General features: G+C 47.9%; 1 protein-coding gene and 1 pseudogene across 1 annotated transcript in view; one reads left to right on the top strand and one right to left on the bottom strand.

The window, feature by feature from the left end:
- LOC139417930 (coronin-6-like) overlaps positions 1-23024 on the top strand; it is a 33546-nt gene extending 10522 nt beyond the window's left edge. Inside the window, exons 3-11 of the mRNA XM_071166922.1 lie at positions 9819-9941; positions 14669-14798; positions 15119-15297; positions 17466-17585; positions 18295-18399; positions 19474-19619; positions 20654-20711; positions 21041-21271; positions 22564-23024. Coding sequence (XP_071023023.1) covers positions 9819-9941; positions 14669-14798; positions 15119-15297; positions 17466-17585; positions 18295-18399; positions 19474-19619; positions 20654-20711; positions 21041-21271; positions 22564-22686 — 1215 coding nt within the window. The 3' untranslated portion in view covers positions 22687-23024. The remainder of the gene's footprint in view (positions 1-9818; positions 9942-14668; positions 14799-15118; positions 15298-17465; positions 17586-18294; positions 18400-19473; positions 19620-20653; positions 20712-21040; positions 21272-22563) is intronic.
- A 1677-nt stretch (positions 23025-24701) lies between these two features.
- Positions 24702-24753, bottom strand: LOC139419834 (U7 small nuclear RNA; annotated as a pseudogene).
- Positions 24754-25811: the final 1058 nt, after the last annotated feature.

Raw genomic sequence — 25811 nt, 5'->3', positions numbered from 1 at the left:
GCTGTGTTGGTAACAGGCTGTGCTGGTAACAGACATTGTTGGTAACAGGCTGTGTTGGTAACAGGGTGTGTCGGTAACAGGCTGTGTTGGTAACAGGCTGTGTTGGTAACAGGGTGTGTCGGTAACAGGCTGTGTTGGTAACAGGCTGTGTTGGTAACAGGCTGTGTTGGTAACAGGGTGTGTTGGTAACAGGCTGTGTTGGTAACAGGGTGTGTCGGTAACAGGCTGTGTTGGTAACAGGCTGTGTTGGTAACAGGGTGTGTTGGTAACAGGGTGTGTTGGTAACAGGCTGTGTTGGTAACAGGCTGTGTTGGTAACAGGGTGTGTTGGTAACAGGCTGTGTTGGTAACAGGCTGTGTTGGTAACAGGCTGTGTTGCTAACAGGGTGTGTTGGTAACAGGGTGTGTTGGTAACAGGCTGTGTTGGTAACAGGCTGTGTTGGTAACAGGGTGTGTTGGTAACAGGCTGTGTTGGTAACAGACATTGTTGGTAACAGGCTGTGTTGGCAACATGGTGTGTTGGTAACAGGCTGTGTTGGTAACAGGCTGTGTTGGTAACAGGCTGTGTTGTTAACAGGCTGTGCTGGTAACATACATTGTTGGTAACAGGCTGTGTTTGTTACAGGCTGTGTTGGTAACAGGCTGTGTTGGTAACAGGGTGTGTTGGTAACAGGCTGTGTTGGTAACAGGCTGTGTTGCTAACAGGGTGTGTTGGTAACAGGGTGTGTTGGTAACAGGCTGTGTTGGTAACAGGGTGTGTTGGTAACAGGCTGTGTTGGTAACAGGCTGTGCTGGTAACAGACATTGTTGGTAACAGGCTGTGTTTGTAACAGGCTGTGTTGGTAACAGGGTGTGTTGGTAACAGAGTGTGTTGGTAACAGGCTGTGCTGGTAACAGACTGTGTTGGTAACAGGCTGTGTTGGTAACAGAGTGTGTTGGTAACAGACTGCAATGGTAACAGGCTGTGTTGGTAACAGAGTGTGTTGGTAACAGGCTGTGTTTTTAACAGGGTGTGTCGGTAACAGGCTGTGTTGGTAACAGGCTGTGTATGTAACAGGCTGTGTTGGTAACAGAGTGTGTTTGTAACAGGCTGCGTTGGTAACAGAGTGTGTTTGTAACAGGCTGTGTTGGTAACAGGATGTGTCGGTAACAGAGTGTGTTTGTAACAGGCTGTGTTGGTAACAGAGTGTGTCGGTAACAGAGTGTGTTTGTAACAGGCTGTGTTGGTAACAGGGTGTGTCGGTAACAGAGTGTGTCTGTAACAGGCTGTGTTGGTAACAGAGTGTGTTGGTAACAGGATGTGTCGGTAACAGGCTGTGTTTGTAACAGGCTGTGTTTGTAACAGGGTGTGTTAGTAACAGGGTGTGTTTGTAACAGGGTGTGTTTGTAACAGGGTGTGTTTGTAACAAGGTGTGTATGTTGGCCTCCTTATTCAGTCTGTATACACGTCCTTGCTAGGGGATTAATTCAGTTGTTGAAGTCTAGTGAGGTACGTGCTTTTGGTGTTACCTGTCTTCTCCTGTCTGTCTATGGAGGACAAAGCTCCTGAGATGTACCGTTGGTCTCCTCAGTCTATCCTCACACATCAATGTGTTACTGTTGGTCTCCTCAGTCTATCCTCACACATCAATGTGTTACCGTTGGTCTCCTCAGTCTATCCTCACACATCAATGTGTTACTGTTGGTCTCCTCAGTCTATCCTCACACATCAATGTGTTACTGTTGGTCTCCTCAGTCTATCCTCACACATCAATGTGTTACTGTTGGTCTCCTCAGTCTATCCTCACACATCAATGTGTTACTGTTGGTCTCCTCAGTCTATCCTCACACATCAATGTGTTACTGTTGGTCTCCTCAGTCTATCCTCACACATCAATGTGTTACTGTTGGTCTCCTCAGTCTATCCTCACACATCAATGTGTTACTGTTGGTCTCCTCAGTCTATCCTCACACATCAATGTGTTACTGTTGGTCTCCTCAGTCTATCCTCACACATCAATGTGTTACTGTTGGTCTCCTCAGTCTATCCTCACACATCAATGTGTTACTGTTGGTCTCCTCAGTCTATCCTCACACATCAATGTGTTACTGTTGGTCTCCTCAGTCTATCCTCACACATCAATGTGTTACTGTTGGTCTCCTCAGTCTATCCTCACACATCAATGTGTTACTGTTGGTCTCCTCAGTCTATCCTCACACATCAATGTGTTACTGTTGGTCTCCTCAGTCTATCCTCACACATCAATGTGTTACTGTTGGTCTCCTCAGTCTATCCTCACACATCAATGTGTTACCGTTGGTCTCCTCAGTCTATCCTCACACATCAATGTGTTACTGTTGGTCTCCTCAGTCTATCCTCACACATCAAGATGTACCGTTGGTCTCCTCAGTCTATCCTCACACATCAATGTGTTACTGTTGGTCTCCTCAGTCTATCCTCACACATCAAGATGTACCGTTGGTCTCCTCAGTCTATCCTCACACATCAATGTGTTACTGTTGGTCTCCTCAGTCTATCCTCACACATCAAGATGTACCGTTGGTCTCCTCAGTCTATCCTCACACAGCAAGGTGTTGCCTAAAACAGGGTTTTCCTACCTTCACTTAGACAGCGCAGGTCCCCCTACCTAACACTCAAATCAAATCAAATCAAATGTATTTATATAGCCCTTCGTACATCAGCTGATATCTGAAAGTGCTGTACAGAAACCCAGCCTAAAACCCCAAACAGCAAGCAATGCAGGTGTAGAAGCACGGTGGCTAGGAAAAACTCCCTAGAAAGGCAGGAACCTAGGAAGAAACCTAGAGAGGAACCAGGCTATGTGGGGTGGCCAGTCCTCTTCTGGCTGTGCCGGGTGGAGATTGTAACAGAACATGGCCAAGATGTTCAAATGTTCATAAATGACCAGCATGGTCAAATAATAATAATCACAGGCAGAACAGTTGAAACTGGAGCAGCAGCACGGCCAGGTGGACTGGGGACAGCAAGGAGTCATCATGTCAGCTAGTCCTGAGGCATGGTCCTAGGGCTCAGGTCCTCCGAGAGAGAGAAAGAAAGAGAGAAAGAGAGAATTAGAGAGAGCATACTTAAATTCACACAGGACACCGGATAGGACAGGAGAAGTACTCCAGATATAACAAACTGACCATAGCCACCCGACACATAAACTACTGCAGCATAAATACTGGAGGCTGAGACAGGAGGGGTCAGGAGACACTGTGGCCCCATCCGATGACACCCCCGGACAGGGCCAAACAGGAAGGATATAACCCCACCCACTTTGCCAAAGCACAGCCCCCACACCACTAGAGGGATATCTTCAACCACCAACTTACCATCCTGAGACAAGGCTGAGTATAGCCCACAAAGTTCTCCGCCACGGCACAACCCAAGGGGGGGCGCCAACCCAGACAGGAAGATCACATCAGCGACTCAACCCACTCAAGTGACGCACCCCTCCTACTCAGAGATGTTTTTTTTTTATAAGGACCCAGACCATAAAGGAGAGAGAGAGAGAGACAGAGAGAGAGAGAGAGAGAGAGAGAGAGAGAGACAGAGAGAGAGAGAGAGAGACAGACAGAGAGAGAGAGAGACAGAGAGAGAGTTAGAGAGAGAGAGACAGAGAGAGAGGAGAGAGAGAGACAGAGAGAGAGGAGAGAGAGACAGAGACAGAGACAGAGACAGACAGACAGACAGAGAGACAGAGAGACAGAGAGACAGAGAGACAGAGAGACAGAGAGACAGAGACAGAGAGACAGAGAGACAGAGAGAGAGAGATTCATGAAATGAACACTGCCACTCCCTCTCTCTCCATCCAAGGTGTATGAATTGAGGAGCAAACTGACATGGCTGAATATCCTCTTCAATTCAGAGAGGGGGAGATAGACATGGTTATATATTAGACGGCTGGACAGAGGGAAGCAGAGTAGGAGAGAGGGAGAGATAGACATGGTTATATATTAGACGGATGACAGAGGGAAGCAGAGTAGGAGAGAGGGACATGTTTATATATTAGATGGATGGAGAGTCTATATATACAGTTGAAGTCGGAAGTTTACATACAATTAGGTTGGAGTCATTAAAACTAGTTTTTTAACCACTCCAAGAATTTCTTCTTAACAAACTATAGTTTTGGCAAGTCGGTTAGGAAATCTACTTTGTGCATGACACAAGTAATTTTTCCGACAATTGTTTACAAACAGATTATTTCACTTAGAATTCACTGTATCACAATTCCAGTGGGTCAGAAGTTTACATACACTAAGTTGACTGTGCCTTTAAACAGCTTGGAAAATTCCAGAAAATGATGTCAAGGCTACAAAGATTGTACTTTTTGGATAAATGTCATCGGGTCTGAATAAAAACAAAAATAGAACTGTTTGGCCATAATGACCATTGATATGTTTGGAGGAAAAAGGGGGAGGCTTGCAAGCCGATGAACACCATCCCAACCGTGAAGCACGGGGGTGTCAGCATCATGATGTGGGGGTGCTTTGCTGCAGGAGGGACTGGTGCACTTCACAAAATAGATGGCATCATGATGAGGACAATGATGTGTATATATTGAAGCAACATCTCAAGACATCAGTCAGGAAGTTAAAGCTTGGTCGCAAATGGGTCTTCCAAATGGACAATGACCCCAAGCATACATTCAAAGTTGTGGCAAAATGGCTTAAGGACAAAGGACAACAAAACAAAGGACAACAAAACTCCCCCTTCAACACCACCTCACGTTGCTATAAATACACACCTCTCATGGGTTGGTTGTCTCATTGTCTCAGGGGTTGGTTATCTCATGGGTTGGTTATCTCATGGGTTGGTTGTCTCAGGGGCTGGTTGTCTCAGGGGTTGGTTGTCTCAGGGACTGGTTGTCTCAGGGGTTGGTTGTCTCAGGGGTTGGTTGTCTCAGTGGCTGGTTGTCTCAGGGGTTGGTTGTCTCAGTGGCTGGTTGTCTCAGGGGTTGGTTGTCTCAGGGGCTGGTTGTCTCAGGGGTTGGTTGTATCAGGGGCTGGTTGTCTCAGGGGTCAGTTGTCTCAGGGGCTGGTTGTCTCAGGGGTCGGTTGTCTCAGGGGCCGGTTGTCTCAGGGGCCGGTTGTCTCAGGGGCCGGTTGTTTCAGGGGCCGGTTGTATCAGGGACTGGTTGTCTCAGGGACTGGTTGTCTCAGGGGCTGGTTGTCTCAGGGGTTGGTTGTCTCAGGGGCTGGTTGTCTCAGGGGTTGGTTGTCTCAAGGGTTGGTTGTCTCAGGGACTGGTTGTCTCAGGGGCTGGTTGTCTCAGGGGTTGGTTGTCTCAGGGGCTGGTTTTCTCAGGGGTTGGTTATCTCAGGGGCTGGTTGTCTCAGGGACTGGTTGTCTCAGGGGCTGGTTATCTCAGGGGCTGGTTGTCTCAGGGGTTGGTTGTCTCAGGGGTTGGTTATTTCAGGGGCTGGTTGTCTCATGGGCTGGTTGTCACAGAGGCTGGTTGTCTCAGGGGTTGGTTATCTCAGGGGGCTGGTTGTCTCAGGGACTGGTTGCCTCAGGGGCTGGTTGTCTCAGGGGCTGGTTGTCTCAGGGTTGGTTGTCTCAGGGGTTGGTTATCTCAGGGGCTGGTTGTTTCAGGGGTTGGTTATCTCATGGGCTGGTTGTCTCAGGCGTTGGTTATGTCATGGGTTGGTTGTCTCAGGGGTTGGTTATCTCATGGGCTGGTTGTCTCAGGGGCTGGTTGTCTCAGGGGCTGGTTGTCTCAGGGGCTGGTTGTCTCAGTGATTGGTTGTCTCAGGGGCTGGTTGTCTCAGGGGCTGGTTGTCTCAGGAGCTGGTTGTCTCAGGGGCTGGTTGTCTCAGGGGCTGGTTGTCTCAGGGGCTGGTTGTCTCAGGGGCTGGTTGTCTCAGTGGTTGGTTGTCTCAGGGTTGGTTGTCACAGTGCTAATTACTCCCGATCTTAACAGCAGTGTGTAATCATTTTAAGGTTCAAATGTGTGAATTCTTTAAAATAACTCATCCACCTGGCCAATTCATGACAAAACATTGAGGTGAGGGGAATTTAGAGTCGCTAGTGAAGTCTACACACCACTTGCACAGTCTTCACATGTAGCTGCCTTAAACTAAAAGAACCACGATGCATTATGTCCTCTCAGCCCAGAGTTTATACCTGGTGGAAGCTCCTTTGGCAGCCATTACAGCTGTGATTCATTGTGAATAAGATTCAACCAACTCCGCACAACTCTTAGGGCAACATTTTTCCATTTGTTTTTGTCAAAATTGCTCAAGCTCAGTAAATTTGGTTAGGAGTCATTGACGGACAGCAATTATCAAACCTTGTCTCTGGTTTTCAAGCAGATTTATGTCAGGACTGCGGCTGGACCACTCAGGACAAGCAATTCTGGTGTCTTTGGCATTAAATATTTGGTGATATTCCTGCTGAAAATACAACTATATCCCAAGGTTAGATTTTCAGAAGACTGAGGCACTGTTTCCACAAATGTTTTATATGGGCTTTGCGCCATTCAAATGGATTTTTATCCTAACAAACGCCCTAATCTCTGCCAGTGACAAGCATACCCATAACATGAGGCTGCCACCACAATATATCTTCATTTTTTTATTTTTTTTTATTAATTTGGAAAATGTTCATATAATTTTCTTTCACTTTGAAACTTGGGGAATAGGTTGTGTAGATCTGTAGAAAAAAATATTTATTTTTAGATTTCAATTTAAGGCAGCAAAATGTGAAGACTGTGCAATGGGTGTGGAGAAAGTTTTTCTTTGAATGATGTTGGTATTTTCTTTGTAAATGTTTGCATTTGGTTGTCACATGGAATGTGGGGTTTGGTTGTCACATGGAATGTGGGGTTTGGTTGTCACGTGGAATGTGGGGTTTGGTTGTCACGTGGAATGTGGGGTTTGGTTGTCACGTGGAATGTGGGGTTTGGTTGTCACATGGAATGTGGGGTTTGGTTGTCACGTGGAATGTGGGGTTTGGTTGTCACGTGGAATGTGGGGTTTGGTTGTCATGTGGAATGTGGGGTTTGGTTGTCACATGGAATGTGGGGTTTGGTTGTCACATGGAATGTGGGGTTTGGTTGTCACGTGGAATGTGGGGTTTGGTTATCACGTGGAATGTGGAGTTTGGTTGTCACGTGGAATGTGGGGTTTGGTTGTCACGTGGAATGTGGAGTTTGGTTGTCACGTGGAATGTGGGGTTTGGTTGTCACGTGGAATGTGGGGTTTGGTTGTCACGTGGAATGTGGGGTTTGGTTGTCACGTGGAATGTGGGGTTCGGTTGTCACATGGAATGTGGGGCTTGGTTGTCACATGGAATGTGGAGTTTGGTTGTCACGTGGAATGTGGGGTTTGGTTGTCACATGGAATGTGGGGTTTGGTTGTCACATGGAATGTGGGGTTTGGTTGTCACGTGGAATGTGGAGTTTGGTTGTCACGTGGAATGTGGGATTTGGTTGTCACATGGAATGTGGGGTTTGGTTGTCACATGGAATGTGGAGTTTGGTTGTCACGTGGAATGTGGGGTTTGGTTGTCACGTGGAATGTGGGGTTTGGTTGTCACGTGGAATGTGAGTTTGGTTGTCACGTGGAATGTGGGGTTTGGTTGTCACGTGGAATGTGGGGTTTGGTTGTCACGTGGAATGTGGGGTTTGGTTGTCACGTGGAATGTGGGGTTTGGTTGTCACGTGGAATGTGGGGTTTGGTTGTCACGTGGAATGTGGGGTTTGGTTGTCACATGGAATGTGGGGTTTGGTTGTCACATGGAATGTGGGGTTTGGTTGTCACGTGGAATGTGGGGTTTGGTTGTCACGTGGAATGTGGGGTTTGGTTGTCACGTGGAATGTGGGGTTTGGTTGTCACATGGAATGTGGGGTTTGGTTGTCACAATCATGTAACGGTTTTCTTGTGGTGAAGGAGAGGCGGACCAAAATGCAGCGTGGTTTCTATTCATGGTTCTTTAATAAAGAAAACTATACATGACTAGACTAACAAAACAATAAACGTGAGAAAACCTAAACAGCCCTATCTGGTGCAAACACAGAGACAGGAACAATCACCCACAACACACACAGTGAAACCCAGGCTACCTAAGTATGATTCTCAATCAGAGACAACTAATGACACCTGCCTCTGATTGAGAACCATACTAGGCCGAAACATAGAAATCCCCAAATCATAGAAAAACAAACATAGACTGCCCACCCCAACTCACGCCCTGACCATACTAAATAAATACAAAAATAAAAAAATAAAGGTCAGAACGTGACACAATCAACTGTATTATAAAACATTTTGGGGACGGTTGTGGGAAATTCCTTGGGTAACAGAATGACATCATGGGTTCCTGATCTGTACTATACAGAAATGCATAATGATGAATGTCATTCTCTTCACGGTGATAGGTACACAAGGGAGAATAACGTAGAATCCTACTTTGCATGTTTTGGTATCATTCTACACACTGGCTATTATTTTAATGAGCTCCGCCTGCAAACAAGACCAAATTTGGTTGGTCCTGACCTGACCAAATCTGTACCAATCATAAGACGTCTATGTTTCACAGGCTTGGACACCACAGCAGTAGAGTTCAGTACAGTACATTACAGTACAACACAGTAGATTATAATGTACTCTGCTGTACTCTAATCTAATCTCCTCTCCTGAACTATACTCTACTGTTTTCTAAGACACATTTTCTATCTGTTTGACCAGAAATAAAAGCATTTGTTTATCCCTGATTTTCAGAATGGAAAAGGTTTTAAACATTTATATATGCTTTAATTTCAGAGAATTATAGCCTAGACTCGTAGCTTTCATTTGACACCAAATGTCTATGTTAGTGCCTTATACATGGAAATGCCCTTGTTACAATCCAACCCACTGTAACCATGTTGTTAGAGGATAGATACATAATGCTGAGCGCTAGGATGTAGAGTGAACTAACTAGATGTCTATTGTTGTTGCTAGGATGTAGAGTGAACTAACTAGATGTCTATTGCTGAGCGCTAGGATGTAGAGTGAACTAACTAGATGTCTATTGTTGTTGCTAGGATGTAGAGTGAACTAACTAGATGTCTATTGCTGTTGCTAGGATGTAGAGTGAACTAACTAGATGTATATTGTTGTTGCTAGGATGTAGAGTGAACTAACTAGATGTCTATTGTTGTTGCTAGGATGTAGAGTGAACTAACTAGATGTCTATTGTTGTTGCTAGGATGTAGAGTGAACTAACTAGATGTCTATTGCTGAGCGCTAGGATGTAGAGTGAACTAACTAGATGTCTATTGTTGTTGCTAGGATGTAGAGTGAACTAACTAGATGTCTATTGCTGAGCGCCAGGATGTAGAGTGAACTAACTAGATGTCTATTGTTGTTTCTAGGATGTAGAGTGAACTAACTAGATGTCTATTGTTGTTGCTAGGATGTAGAGTGAACTAACTAGATGTCTATTGTTGTTGCTAGGATGTAGAGTGAACTAACTAGATGTCTATTGCTGAGCGCTAGGATGTAGAGTGAACTAACTAGATGTCTATTGTTGTTGCTAGGATGTAGAGTGAACTAACTAGATGTCTATTGTTGTTGCTAGGATGTAGAGTGAACTAACTAGATGTCTATTGTTGTTGCTAGGATGTAGAGTGAACTAACTAGATGTCTATTGTTGTTGCTAGGATGTAGAGTGAACTAACTAGATGTATATTGTTGTTACTAGGATGTAGAGTGAACTAACTAGATGCATATTGTTGTTGCTAGGAGGTAGAGTGAACTAACTACAGTAATTAGAGACTATGTACAGTGCCGTGATGTCATCCTCCTGTCTGTCCTGTCCTGTGTGATGTAGATGGGTCGTCTGGATAAGAACCACCCGTTGGTGACTGGCCACGCTGGGCCCGTCCTGGACATCGACTGGTGCCCTCACAACGACAACATCCTGGCATCCTGCTCAGAGGACACCACCGCCATGGTAAGGCTGGCAGCCTGAGTGTGTGTGTGTGTGTGTGTGTGTGTGTGTGTGTGTGTGTGTGTGTGTGTGTGTGTGTGTGTGTGTGTGTGTGTGTGTGTGTGTGTGTGTGTGTGTGTGTGTGTGTGTGTGTGTGTGTGTGTGTGTGTGTGTGTGTGTGTGTGTGTGTGTGTCTGTTCATACTGTAGTGTAAATGAACATCATGTATGAACTGCCAGTGTTTCCAACAAGCTGTTCTTTTACTGATCTGTCAAACCAAGATCCTGACTCTCTGTGGTCACTAAAGATCCTGACTCTCTGTGGTCACTAAAGATCCTGACTCTCTGTGGTCACTAAAGATCCTGACTCTCTGTGGTCACTAAAGATCCTGACTCTCTGTGGTCACTAAAGATCCTGACTCTCTGTGGTCAGTAAAGATCCTGACTCTCTGTGGTCACTAAAGATCCTGAATCTCTGTGGTCACTAAAGATCCCATGGCTCTCTGTGGTCACTAAAGATCCTGACTCTCTGTGGTCACTAAAGATCCTGACTCTCTGTGGTCACTAAAGATCCTGACTCTCTGTGGTCACTAAAGATCCTGACTCTCTGTGGTCACTAAAGATCCCATGGCTCTTCATGAGGAGTACTGTGCACTTTTAGAAAAGGGGTGGGGCGGGGGTAGGGGTTTTGTTGGGGTAACCGCTAGTTGGTATTTATAAACATGTGTTAACATAGTGCCCCTGAGCCCCCCAACCCCCCCCCTCCCCCTATCAACCAATCAGATGACAGATATGATCCTCTAAGGGTGAGCAGATGGAGAGGGATGAGATATCAAAGCTGTGTGTGTGTGTGTGTGTGTGTGTGTGTGTGTGTGTGTGTGTGTGTGTGTGTGTGTGTGTGTGTGTATGTAAGGAATGTGGTTTATCAGACCCTCTAGTGCTACAGTCCGCCAAAGCCTTGCACCACAAGGCTAGCACAAGGACGTGTGTGCGTCAGTGGAGGCTGCTGAGGGGAGGACGTCTCATAATAAAGTCTTGAACGGAGCGAATGAAACGGCATCAAAACCATGTTGTTTGATGTGTTTGATACCGTTCCACTGATTCCACTCCAGTCATTACCACGAGCCCCGTCCTCCCTGATTAAGGTGACACCAACCTCCTGTGTTTAATGTATTTGATACCATTCCACTCCAGTCATTACCACGAGCCCCGTCCTCCCTGATTAAGGTGCCACCAACCTCCTGTGTTTAATGTATTTGATACCATTCCACTGATTCCGCTCCAGCCATTACCACGAGCCCCGTCCTCCCTGATTAAGGTGCCACCAACCTCCTGTGGTGTGTGTGTGTGTGTGTGTGTGTGTGTCTATCAAAGAGAGAACATGTTGATGCAAACAAGGGTATTTTCTGACAATGAACATCTATTGAAATCAAGGAGTAGCTATCATATGATGGTACTGCCAGTCTTCTAACAGCTGCTTGTGTGAATGAATGGAGTACAGTACAGGCTATGTTCATAAGACCATGTGTCACTACACTGATGCCTTTGTTCTGGTAATGGGATAAAGCACTGCTACAGGCAGGCAGACAGACAGAAAGACAGACAGACAGACAGACAGACAGACAGACAGACAGACAGACAGAAAGGCAGGCAGGCAGGGAGGCAGGCAGGCAGGCAGGCGGACGGAGGCAACTGCCAAAATAATGGAAACCCTTGAGTAAATGAGGGTTCTGATGGATCTGTTATGGTGTTGGGGTGCATTTTCCTTGCATGGTTAAGGTCCACTCAACCCCTTAGAGGACAAGGTAAACACCAATAAATACACAGCCATTCTGAGTGATCACCTTCAACCTGTGGTGAATCCTTTCTATCCAGGATGACAATGCACCCCATCCACAGGGCCACGGGTGGTCAACGGATTGGTTTGATGAGCATGAAAACGTTTTCCACCACCATCCACAAAACACCAAATATTGTTCTTTTTCCTGGAAGTCTTGTAACAGCTGAGGAATAGTGTCGCATCCATCCAATAGAGTTCCAGACACTTGTAGAGTCTATGACGAGGAGCATTGAAGCTGTTCTGGCGGCTCTCGGTGGCCCAACGCCCTATTAAAACAATTTATGTTGGTGTTTCCTTTAGATAAATAGATAGAGAGAAATAGAGAGGGAGCGAGACCTACTCATTCCAGGGGTTTTCTTTATTTTTACTCTTTTATACATTGTAGAATAATAGTGAAGACATCAAAACTTTGAAATAACACATATGGAATCATGTTGTAACCCCCCCCCCAAAAAAAGTGTTAAACAAATCAAAATATATGTTATATATTAGATTCCTGAAAGTAGCCACCTTTTGCCTTGATGACAGATTTGCACACTCTTGGCATTCTCTCAACCAGCTTCACCTGGAATGCTTTTCCAACAGTCTTGAAGGTGTTCTCACATATGCTTTTATAAACATTTTTATTTAACTAGGCAAGTCAGTTAAGAACAAATTATTTAGGCCTCCCGGGAGTGGTTAAGGGCGCTGTACTGCAGCGCCAGCTGTGCCACCAGAGACTCTTGGTTCGCGCCCAGGCTCTGTCGTAACCGGCTGTGACCGGGAGGTCCGTGGAGGGCGATGCACAATTGGCCTAGCGTCGCCCGGGTTAGGGAGGGTTTGGCCGGTAGGGATGTCCTTGTCTCATCGCGCACCAGCAACTCATGTGGCGAGCCGGGCGCAGTGCGCGCTAACCAAGGTTGCCAGGTGCACAGTGTTTCCTCCGACACATTGGTGCGGCTGGCTTCCGGGTTGGATGTGCGCTGTGTTAAGAAGCAGTGCGGCTTGGTTGGGTTGTGTATCAGAGGACGCATGACTTTCAACCTTCGTCTCTCCCGAGCCCGTACGGGAGTTGTAGCGATGAGACAAGATAGTAGCTACTAAACAATTGGAAACCACGACATTGGGGAGAAAAAGGGGGTAAAAAACGATTTTTTATTTTTTTTTAAAGATGGATAATAATAGCCAGGTAGGTCGTTCCAGACACTTGTCCTGTTGAAAAACTAATTATTTTCCCACTAAGAGTAGATGGGATGGTGTATCGCTACAGAATGCTGGTTAAGAGTGCCTTGAATTCTAAATAAATCACTGACAGTGTCACCGGCAAAGCACCCCCACACCATCACACCTCCTCCTCCATGCTTCACGGTGGGAACCACACATGCGGAGATCATCCGTTCACCTACTCTGCATCTCACAAAGATGCAGCAGTTGGAACCCAAAATCTCAAATTTGGACTCATCACACCAAAGGACAGATATCCACCGGTCTAATGTCCATTGCTCGTGTTTTCTTGGCCCAAACATGCCTCTTCTTCTTATTGGTGTCCTTTAGTAGTGGTTTCTTTGCAGCAAATCGACCATGAAGGCCTGATTCACACAGTCTCCTCTAAACAGTTGATGTTGAGATGTATCTTTTACTTGAACTCTGTGAAGCATTTATTTGGGCTGCAATTTCAGAGGCTGGTATCTCTAATGAACTTAACCTCTGCAGCAGAGGTAACTCTGGGTCTTCATTTCCTGTGGCGGTCCTCGTGAGAGACAGTTAACTCATAGAGCTTCATGGTTTTTGCGACAGCACTTGAAGAAACTTTAAAGGTTCATGATATTTTCTGCATTGACTGACCTTCATGTCTTAAAGTAATGATGGACTGTTGTTGCTCTTTGCTTATTTGAGCTGTTCTTGCCATAATATGGACTTGGTCTTTTACCAAATAGGGTATCTTCTGTATACCACCCCTACCTTGTCACAACACAACTGATTGGCTGAAACGCATTAAGAGGGAAACAAATTCCACAAATACATTTTTAACAAGGCAAACCTGTTAATTTAAATGCATTCCAGGTGACTACCTCATGCAGCTGGTTGAGAGAATGCCAAGAGTGTGCAAAGCTGTCAGCAAGGCAAAGGATGGCTATTTTGAAGATTCTAAAATATAAAATATATTTTGATTTGTGTAACACTTTTTTGGTTACTACATGATTCCATATGTTATTTCATAGTTTTGATGTCTTCACTATTATTCTACAATGTAGAAAATAGTAAAAAATAAAGAAAAACCATTGAATGAGTAGGTGTGTCCAAATGTTTGAATGCTACTGTATGTGTAACGCTTTATTGTGTCCCCCTATATGTGTAACGTTGTATTGTGTCCCCCTATATATGCAACGTTGTATTGTGTCCCCCTATATGTGTAACGTTATATTATGTTCCCCTATATGTGTAACGTTGTATTATGTCCCCCTATATGTGTAACATTGTATTGTGTCCCCCTATATGTGCAACGTTATATTGTGTCCCCCTATATGTGCAACGTTATATTGTGTCCCCCTATATGTGCAATGTTATATAGTGTTCCCCTATATGTGTAACGTTGTATTGTGTCCCTCTATATGTGCAACGTTATATTGTGTTCCCCTGTATGTGCAACGTTGTATTGTGTCCCCCTATATGTGCAACATTGTATTCTGTCCCCCTATATGTGCAACGTTGTATTGTGTCCCCCTATATGTGTGACGGTGTATTGTGTCCCCCTATATGTGCAACGTTATATTGTGTCCCCCTGTATGTGCAACGTTGTATTGTGTCCCTCTATATGTGCAACGTTATATTGTGTCCCCCTATATGTGTAACGTTGTATTGTGTCCCCCTATATGTGCAACGTTATATTGTGTCCCCCTATATGTGTAACGTTGTATTGTGTCCCCCTGCAGGTGTGGCAGATCCCTGACCAGATGGGGACCCAGCCCATATCAGAGCCCATTGTGGTGCTGGAGGGACACTCCAAACGTGTTGGCATTGTCACCTGGCACCCCACTGCACGCAACATACTACTCACTGCAGGTACACACACACACACACACACACACACACACACACACACACACACACACACACACACACACACACACACACACACACACACACACACACACACACAACATACTAATCACTGCAGGCACACACACACACACACACACACACACACGCACGCACGCACGCACACACAACATACTACTCACTGCAGGTACACACACACACACGCGCACACACACACACGCAACATACTACTCAATGCAGGTACACACACACACACACACACGCACACACACACACACACACACTTTTACTCCCTCCCTCCCTCCCTCCCTCCCTCCCCCCAGGCAGTGATAACCTGATAATCATCTGGAACGTGGGGACTGGCGAAGCCCTCATCTCCATGGACGACCACCCAGACCTCATCTACAACGTCAGCTGGAACCGTAACGGCAGCCTGTTCTGCACCACCTGTAAGGACCGACGCCTCCGCGTTTGTGACCCCCGCAAGAGAGAGGTGGTCGCGGTGAGTTGGGGAGGGGGTGGGAGGTGGTGAGTTGGGGAGGGGGTGGGAAGTGGTGAGTTGGGGAGGGGTGGGAAGTGGTGAGTTGGCGAGGGGTGGGAAGTGGTGAGTTGGGGAGGGGTAGGGAGGTGGTGAGTTGGGGAGGGGTGGGAAGTGGTGAGTTGGGGAGGGGTGGGAAGTGGTGAGTTGGGGAGGGGGTGGGAAGTGGTGAGTTGGGGAGGGGTGGGAAGTGGTGAGTTGGGGAGGGGGTGGGAAGTGGTGAGTTGGGGAGGGGTGGGAAGTGGTGAGATGGGGAGGGGGAGGGAGGTGGTGAGTTGGGGAGGGGTGGGAAGTGGTGAGTTGGGGAGGGGTGGGAAGTGGTGAGTTGGGGAGGGGTGGGAAGTGGTGAGTTGGGGAGGGTTGGGAAGTGGTGAGTTGGGGAGGGGTGGGAAGTGGTGAGTTGGGGAGGGGAGGGGGAGGGAGGTGGTGAGTTGGGGAGGGGTGGGAAGTGGGGAGTTGGGGAGGGGTGGGAGGTGGTGAGCTGGGGAGGGGTGGGAAGTGGTGAGTTGGGGAGGGTTGGGAGGTGGTGAGTTGGGGAGGGGTGGGAAGTGGTGAGTTGGGGAGGTGGTGAGTTGGGGAGGGGTGGGAAGTGGTGAGTTGGGGAGGGGTGGGAAGTGGTGAGATGGGGAGGGGGAGGTAGGTGGTGAGTTGGGGTGGGAAGTGGTGAGTTGGTGAGGGGTGGGAGGTGGTGAGTTGGGGAGGGGTGGGAAGTGGTGAGTTGGGGAGGGAAGTGGTGAGTTGGGGAGGGGTGGGAAGTGGTGAGTTGGTGAGGGGTGGGAGGTGGTGAGTTGGGGAGGGGTGGGAAGTGGTGAGTTGGGGAGGGAAGTGGTGAGTTGGGGTGGGAAGTGGTGAGTTGGGGAGGGGTGGGAAGTGGTGAGATGGGGAGGGGGAGGGAGGTGGTGAGTTGGGGAGGGGTGGGAAGTTGTGGGGAGGGGTGCGAAGTTGTGAGTTGGGGAGGGAAGTGGTGAGTTGGGGTGGGAAGTGGTGAGTTGGTGAGTTGGGGAGGGGTGGGAAGTGGTGAGTTGGGGAGGGGTGGGAGGTGGTGAGTTGGGGAGGGGTGGGAAGTGGTGAGTTGGGGAGGGGTGGGAAGTGGTGAGATGGGGAGGGGGAGGGAGGTGGTGAGTTGGGGAGGGGTGGGAAGTGGTGAGTTGGCGAGGGGTGGGAGGTGGTGAGTTGGGGAGGGGTGGGAAGTGGTGAGTTGGGGAGGGAAGTGGTGAGTTGGGGTGGGGTGGGAGGTGGTGAGTTGGGGAGGGGTGGGAAGTGGTGAGTTGGGGAGGGGTGGGAAGTGGTGAGATGGGGAGGGGGAGGTAGGTGGTGAGTTGGGGTGGGAAGTGGTGAGTTGGTGAGGGGTGGGAGGTGGTGAGTTGGGGAGGGGTGGGAAGTGGTGAGATGGGGAGGGGGAGGGAGGTGGTGAGTTGGGGAGGGGTGGGAAGTGGTGAGTTGGGGAGGGGTGGGAGGTGGTGAGTTGGGGAGAGGAGGGAAGTGGTGAGTTGGGGAGGGGTGGGAAGTGGTGAGTTGGGGAGGGAGGTGGTGGTGGTGAGTTGGGGAGGGGTGGGAGGGAGGTGGTGGTGGTGAGTTGGGGAGGGAGGTGGTGGTGGTGAGTTGGGGAGGGGTGGGAGGGAGGTGGTGAGTTGGGGAGGGGTAGGATGGAGGTGGTGGTGGTGGTGGTGAGTTGGGGAGGGGTGGGAGGGAGGTGGTGGTGGTGAGTTGGGGAGGGACGGAGGTGGTGAGTTGGGGAGGGACGGAGGTGGTGAGTTGGGGAGGGGGGTGGTGGTGGTGAGTTGGGGAGGGGGGTGGTGGTGGTGAGTTGGGGAGGGGGGTGGTGGTGGTGAGTTGGGAAGGGAGGTGGTGGTGGTGAGTTGGGGAGGGGGGTGGTGGTGGTGGTGGTGAGTTGGGGAGGGAGGTGGTGGTGGTGAGTTGGGGAGGGAGGTGGTGGTGGTGGTGAGTTGGGGAGGGGGGTGGTGGTGGTGAGTTGGGGAGGGGGTTGTGTTGTAAAGTGCTGTCATCGATGCTCCCGTTTCCGTGGAGATTGTGTTCATGGTAAAAGCTGCACATGACGGCTCAAACAGAAACGACCTGTAAATGTCAAGCTCACTACAACACGCCTCTGGCTTCTCCGTTCTGTCCAATAGGAGAGGATGGCTCCACACGATGGGATCCGACCAATGAGGGCCATCTTCACTAGAGACGGAAACCTGTTCACTACCGGCTTCACCAGGATGAGCCAGAGAGAGCTGGGCCTGTGGGACCCGGTAATAAACACAGACACAAGCCGACACACACACACACACACACACACACACACACACACACACACACACAGTCAGGACACACAAACAGGACACACAGACAGGACACACAGACAGGACACACAGTGGACAGGTGTTGACAGACACAGGCAGGACACTCACAGTGGACAGGTGTTGACAGACACAGGCAGGACACTCACAGTGGACAGGTGTTGACAGACAGGACACACACAGTGGACAGGTGTTGACAGACAGGACACTCACAGTGGACAGGTGTTGACAGACACAGACAGGGCACTCACAGTGGACAGGTGTTGACAGACAGGACACACACAGTGGACAGGTGTTGACAAACACAGACAGGACACTCACAGTGGACAGGTGTTGACAGACACAGGAAGGACACTCACAGTGGACAGGTGTTGTCAGACACAGGCAGGACACTCACAGTGGACAGGTGTTGACAGACAGGACACACACAGTGGACAGGTGTTGACAGACAGGACACTCAGTGGACAGGTGTTGACAGACACAGACAGGACACTCACAGTGGACAGGTGTTGACAGACAGGACACACACAGTGGACAGGTGTTGACAGACACAGACAGGACACACACAGTGAACAGGTGTGGACAGACACACTCATATCCATGACTCATATCTCTTGAAGAACAATGAACATCAATCATGTCTTTTCTAATCTTTCTTCAGACACATTTTGAGGAACCTATTGCTCTGCTGGAGTTGGACACAAGTAACGGTGTGTTGTTACCGTACTACGACCCAGACACCAACATGGTTTACCTCTGTGGAAAGGTATGACGTTATGAGCAGACACGCACGCACACACACACGCACACACACACACAGACACTCACGCGCGCGCACACACACACACACACACACACACACACACACACACACACACACACACACACACACACACACACACACACACACACACACACACACACCAACATGGTTTACCTCTGTGGAAAGGTATGACGTTATGAGCAGACACACACACACACACACACACACACACCAACATGGTTTACCTCTGTGGAAAGGTATGACGTTATGAGCAGACACACACACACGCACGCACGCACGCACGCACACACACACACACACGCATGCAATAAAGGACTATATAAATATATATCTTTACAATGACAAAATAAGGTGACCCCCCCCGGCTCTGTGTACAGTGACAGTAGATAATACTACCTCCTCTAGTACTACTAGTGCTATAAACCTCCCTTTAGATCAGGGCTGTCAAACTCATTCCATGGACAGCCTAGTGTCTGCTGGTTTTTCAATTAAGCCCTAGACAACCAGGTGAGGGGAGTTCCTTACCAATTAATGACCTTATTTCATCAATCAGGTACAAGGGAGGAAGGAGCGAAAACACCCAAAGACAATTAGCCCTCCGTGGAATGAGTTTGACACGTGCTTTAGTAGTAAATAATGTTGTCCCCTCCCCTCTTCTACCCTCTCCTCCTCTCCTTTCTCCTCCCCACCCAACCTCCTTTCCTCTGCTCTGCTCTCCTCTGCTCTCCCCTTACCTCACCTCCGCTCTCCACCCCTCCTCTCCTCACCCCTCCTCTCCCCTCCCCTGCTATCCCTTCCCGACCCCTCCTCTCCCACCCCTCCTCTCGCCTCCCTTACTCCCATCTCCTCTGCTCTCCCCTCACCTCCGCTCTCCACCCCACCCCTCCTCTCCTCACCCCTCCTCTCCCTTCATCTCCTCTCCCCTCCCCTGCTATCCCTTCCCGACCCCTCCTCTCCCACCACTCCTCTCGCCTCCCTTACTCCCATCTCCTCTGCCCTCCCCTTACCTCACCTCCCCACTACTCTCCTCTTTGCTCTCCCCTCCCACCTCTCCAGGGGGACAGTAGTATCCGGTACTTTGAGATAACAGAGGAGCCTCCCTATGTCCACTACCTCAGTACCTTCAGCAGCAAGGAGCCTCAGAGGGGGATGGGCTTTATGCCCAAGAGAGGAGTGGATGTCAGCAAGTGTGAGATTGCCAGGTAGGAGACTCACACACATACAAACACACTCACACACATACAAGCACACTACACTCAAGGAACCCCTGGAGAGCCCCTGGAGATCCTCAAGGAGCCCCTGGAGATCATTAAGGAAAACCTGGAGATCCTCAAGGAGCCCCTGGAGATCATTAAGGAAAACCTGGAGATCCTCAAGGAGCCCCTGGAGATACTCAAGGAACCATTGCTAGTCAGTGGTTCCTATTTGCACCTTCGGAGGGTTGAGGGGTTCTTGGAGGAACCTTTAATGTTGCAATGCAGCAACAGGTCCCTAAAGGAACCCTGGAGCGGAGGTGTGGCTTAGTAGGGGCGTGGCTTTAAGATCAATGTTTTCTGGAGTAAATGTCATTCCTGTTCATCTGTTCTGTTGTATAGTTTAAAACCTCTTCAGCTGCAATAAAGGACTATATAAATATATATCTTTACAATTACAAAATAAGGTGACCCCCCCCGAAATCCAGACGGAGATGTGTAAATTACACCTTCTGTCCTAATATCACTGTAGCATCGGCTATGATGCAACAAATGTACCTGTCGCAAAGTGAGAAAGTTACCAGCTGTCTGTCAGCACCCTGAGCGTTGATGATTGATCATTGAGAAAGCAGAGAGATTGGCCATAGAGAAGCTACATTTAGACATTGTATATTATTTATATATATTTATATTTAAATTATTTAACAGTTCCATTTCACGTCATGCTGTTCATAGAAAACATTTATTATAATTTACCAGTTTACCAGTATTTACCAGTATTTATCCCGGGAAACCAAGAGTGGGTTTGGGAGGTAAATCTTAGTAAATCTCGGTAACCCGGTTCCTGTTAATAAACACACACACACACACAAACACAAACACACACACACACACACACACACACACACACACACACACACACACACACAATTAGGGATAGACGTTATGCACAGGTACACAGGGTGTAGGCTTTAGCTCAGCAGGCTAATGTGAGAGTATTTGTTGTGGTTATTCTCTAAATCTGATTTGTCTCTGTTCTCCAGATTATATAAACTCCATGACAAGAAGTGTGAACCCATTGCCATGACAGTACCTAGAAAGGTAAGCCACACTCTCTCTCTCCCCTGTCTCTCTCTCTCTCTCTCTCCCTCTCCCTCTCTTTCTCTCTCTCCCCTTACATTAACACAGGTGTCAAACTCATTCCACAGAGGGCTGAGTGTCTGTGGGTTTTCTCTCCTCCCTTGTACTTGATTGATGAATAAAGGTCACTAATTAGTAAGGAACTCCCTTCACCTGGTTGTCTAGGGCTTAATTGAAAAACCAGCAGACACTAGGCCCTCCATGGAATGTGTTTGACAGTCCTGCATTAACGGCTTGTTAAAACGAGCCATATTTCCCTCTCTCCCCATTTGCACCTCTCTCCCCTCCAGTCGGACCTGTTCCAGGATGATCTGTATCCAGACACGGCGGGCCCCGACCCGGCCCTGGAGCCAGAGGAGTGGCTGGAGGGGCGAGACGAGGACCCCATCCTTCAGTCCATGAGGGATGGCTACGTTCCCCCCAAGAGCCGCGAGCTCAAAGTGGCTAGGAAGAATGTTCTGGACTCTAGACCCACCCCCAGACGCAGCATGTCCTCCTGCGATGGCTCAGCCAACCTGCCCGTGAGTCACACTAAATATATCACCTCTTTATCTGACTGTTTGTCTAAAAATCATTGTCCCCGACATGTCTGTCCTGTACATGTCTGGCCTGTCCTGTACCTGTCTGTCCTCTCCTTGACCTGTCTGTCCTGTACCTGTCTGTCCTCTCCTTGACCTGTCTGTCCTGTACCCGTCTGTCCTCTCCTTGACCTGTCTGTCCTGTACCTGTCTGTCCTGTCCCTGTCTGTCCTGTCCCTGGCCTGTCTGTCCTGTCCTTGACCTGTCTGTTCTGTACCTGTCTGTCCTGTCCTGTCCTTGACCTTTCTGTCCTGTACCTGTCTGTCCTCTCCTTGACCTGTCTGTCCTGTCCTTGATCTGTCTGTACTGTACCTGTCTGTCCTCTCCTTGACCTGTATGTCCTGTCCTTGACCTGTCTGTTCTGTACCTGTCTGTCACACTAAATATATCACCTCTTTATCTGACTGTTTGTCTAAAAATCATTGTCCCCGACATGTCTGTCCTGTCCCCTGTCTGTCCTGTACATGTCTGGCCTGTCCTGTACCTGTCTGTCCTCTCCTTGACCTGTCTGTTCTGTACCTGTCTGTCGTGTACCTGTCTGTCCTGTACCTGTCTGTCCTGTCCTTGACCTGTCTGTCCTGTCCTTGACCTGTCTTTCCTCTCCCTGACCTGTCTGTCCTGTACCTGTCTGCCCTGTACCTGTCTGTCCTGTACCTGTCTGTCCTGTCCTTGACCTGCCTGTCCTGTCCTTGACCTGTCTCTCCTGTTTCTTCTTTCCATCTCTTCTTTCCCTTCCTCCTTCCATCTCTTCCTCCCTCTCTCTCATTCCTCCATCTCGCCTTCTTCCATCCCTCCATCCTCTCTCTCCTTCCTCCATCTCTCCTTCCTCCCTCTCTCTCTTTCGTCCATCCCTCCTTCCCTCTCTCCTTCCCTCCCTCCTTCCTTCCTTCCCTCCCTCCATCCCTCCTTCCCTCTCTCCTTCCCTACTTCCTCCTTCCCTCTATCCATCCCTCCTCTCTCCTTCCCTCCTTCCCTCCCTCCATCCCTCCTTCCCTCTCTCCTTCCCTACCTCCATCCCTCCTTCCTCCTTCCCTCTCTCCTTCCCTACCTCCATCCCTCTTTCCTCCTTCCCTCTCTCCTTCCGTCCCTCCATCTCTCCTTCCTCCTTCCCGGTCTCCTTCCCTCCCTCCATCCATCCTTCCTCCTTCCCTCTCTCCATCCCTCTCTCCTTCCCTCCCTCCATCCCTCTCTCCTTCCCTCCTTCCCTCTCTCCTTCCCTCCCTCCATCCCTCCAGCCTCAGTTGGTAGATCGGTTGTTGGAGGAAGTTAAGAACCTCAAGGTGACAGTTCTGTCTCAAGAGAAGAGAATCTGTGACCTGGAGAATAAACTATCCAAGTATACCAACGGCACAGCCTGACACACACACACACACACACACACCGCGGAAACCCCTACACACACAAATACAGATACAACGTTAAAACACACTGAAACAACAGCGCCATTCCCCTACACACACTGCACAATAACCTTACTTACCTTATATACACAGTGTGACCTTTAAAGGAGCATTGTCAGCGGTGCCGTGTGCAACCTGCCTTTAAATGAATCTGTCCCTAACAATCCCAATAACCCCTAACTTCAAACACACATAACCCCCACCCCCCCAAAACATAAACATAACCCCCCACCCCCCGAAAGAAACACACATAACCCCCCACCCCACCCAAAAAACACATACCCCCCCCAAAAAAACACACATAACCCCCCCACCCCCCAAAAAACACACATAACCCCCCCACCCCCCAAAAACACACACATAACCCCCCACCCCCCAAAACACACACATAACCCCCCACCCCCAAAAAACACACACATAACCCCCCACCCCCCAAAACACACACATAACCCCCCACCCCCCAAAAACACACACATAACCCCCCACCCCCCAAAACACACACATAACCCCCCACCCCCCAAAAACACACACATAACCCCCCCACCCCCCAAAAACACACACATAACCCCCCACCCCCCAAAAACACACACATAACCCCCCACCCCCCAAAACACACATATGCATAAAAACACACACCACACCAATGCTCACCCTAGAGAGAGAGAGATGTCAGTTGAACATACTGTATGAGTAAAAGGGTTGTGAGAAAGTGAGCTGTTAGTCGGTTTGCAAAATTTCCGGTCATTTCTCCAAAATTTTCCAGAAATCTTGTGTTTGAAGATTTCTAGAATCAGGAGAGAACAAGCCGGAAATCTGGAATCCTCCAAACAGGATTTCTGGAAAACCTGGGAATTTTTTTGAAAGTTCCCACATGAAAAAACACTGTAGTGTATACTATGGTAGGACTACTGTAGTATTTACTGTAGTGTTTATACGGAGTGGAGTCAGCAAAATACTGTAGTATTTAAAGTTTATTATAGTATAAATACTGTAGTAAAAATAACAGTATGTACTGTAGTATTTTTGCAGACTGTAGTATACTGTAGTATTTACTGTAGTATTTTTGCAGACTGTAGTATACTGTAGTATTTACTGTAGTATTTTTGCAGACTGTAGTATACTGTAGTATTTACTGTAGTATTTTTGCAGACTGTAGTATACTGTAGTATTTACTGTAGTATTTTTGCAGACTGTAGTATACTGTGGTATTTACCGTAGTATTTTTGCAGACTGGAGTATACTGTGGTATTTACTGTAGTATTTTTGCAGACTGTAGTATACTGTAGTATTTACTGTAGTATTTTTGCAGACTGTAGTATACTGTAGTATTTACTGTAGTATTTTTGCAGACTGTAGTATACTGTAGTATTTTTGCAGACTGTAGTATTTACTGTAGTATTTTTGCAGACTGTAGTATACTGTAGTATTTACTGTTGTGTTTTTGCAGACTGTAGTATACTGTAGTATTTACTGTTGTGTTTTTGCAGACTGTAGTATACTGTAGTATTTTTGCAGACTGTAGTATTTACTGTAGTATTTTTGCAGACTGTAGTATACTGTAGTATTTACTGTAGTGTTTTTGCAGACTGTAGTATACTGTGGTATTTACTGTAGTGTTTTTGCAGACTGTAGTATACTGTAGTATTTACTGTAGTGTTTTTGCAGACTGTAGTATACTGTAGTATTTACTGTAGTATTTTTGCAGACTGTAGTATACTGTAGTATTTACTGTAGTATTTTTGCAGACTGTAGTATACTGTGGTATTTACTGTAGTATTTTTGCAGACTGTAGTATACTGTAGTATTTACTGTAGTGTTTTTGCAGACTGTAGTATACTGTAGTATTTACTGTAGTGTTTTTGCAGACTGTACTATACTGTAGTATTTACTGTAGTGTTTTTGCAGACTGTTTTTATTTGATTATCTTTGACATAGAAGTGTGTGTGTGTTGGGGGGGGCGGGGGGGGGGGGGGCGGGGTCTCCTTGAAGAAACCTTCTGGAGAAATACTAAAAGAGCAAATTTTCTGTAAGGAAAAGAGACTCTTCTCTACAACCTGTGATGGAACACAATATACGGTCTAAACTCTGCATGTCGGTTTGTCATACGGGGGCGGGGAATGGGGGCGGGAATGGGGGCGGGGAATGGGGGCGGGGAATGGGCAGGGTATATGCAAATTGAAATACTGTAGTATTTACTATATTCTTTTTAAACATAGTGTTTTTTTCTGACATTATTGTAGTATTTACTACAGTGGTATTTTGTTGATAATGCTGTAGTAATTACCATAGTATTCTACAGCATGCTACAAAATTCTATACTAAGTACTACACATGATTGAGGGATACTACAGTGTGTAGTACAGTATACTAAAGTTTACTACAGTATTTTATATTAAATCCTGTAGTATTCTATAGTAAACTGTAGTATTTGTTTTTATGTGGGTTATCTGAATTTTGCAGCCAACCCTAGTTTTGAGTTTGTATTTACATACTGTCCAAAAGATTAATGCAGGTCTGGTTGAAGGACTAAAGTAAGTGATTCAAGTCGGTTTAGATGTTTTATATTATTGTTTTCAGAGGAAAGGTTTTGATGAAAGTTCTCTCGCTCTAGGTGCTTCTGGAAATTGGATCACACACACTCTGTCCCCCACTCTGTCCCCCTCCTCTGTCCCACTCCTCTGTCCACCTCCTCTGTCCCCCACCCTGTCCCACTCCTCTGTCCCCCTCCTCTGTCCCCCACCCTGTCCCACTCCTCTGTCTCCCACTCCTCTGTCCCCCTCCTCTGTCCCCCACCCTGTCTCACTCCTCTGTCTCCCACTCCTCTGTCCCCCTCTGTCCCACTCCTCTGTCCCCCACCCTGTCCCACTCCTCTGTCCCCCACCCTGTCCCACTCCTCTGTCTCCCACTCCTCTGTCCCCCTCCTCTGTCCCCCACCCTGTCCCACTCCTCTGTCCCACTCCTCTGTCCCCCACCCTGTCCCACTCCTCTGTCTCCCACTCCTCTGTCCCACTCCTCTGTCTCCCACTCCTCTGTCCCCCACCCTGTCCCCCTCCTCTGTCCCCCTCCTCTGTCCCCCCACTCTG

The sequence above is a fragment of the Oncorhynchus clarkii genome, chromosome 10 (assembly GCF_045791955.1).
Source record: "Oncorhynchus clarkii lewisi isolate Uvic-CL-2024 chromosome 10, UVic_Ocla_1.0, whole genome shotgun sequence".
Taxonomy (NCBI): Eukaryota; Metazoa; Chordata; class Actinopteri; order Salmoniformes; family Salmonidae; genus Oncorhynchus; species Oncorhynchus clarkii.
Note: the sequence above shows the minus strand (reverse complement) of the source record. Positions and strands in the feature narration are given on the sequence as shown.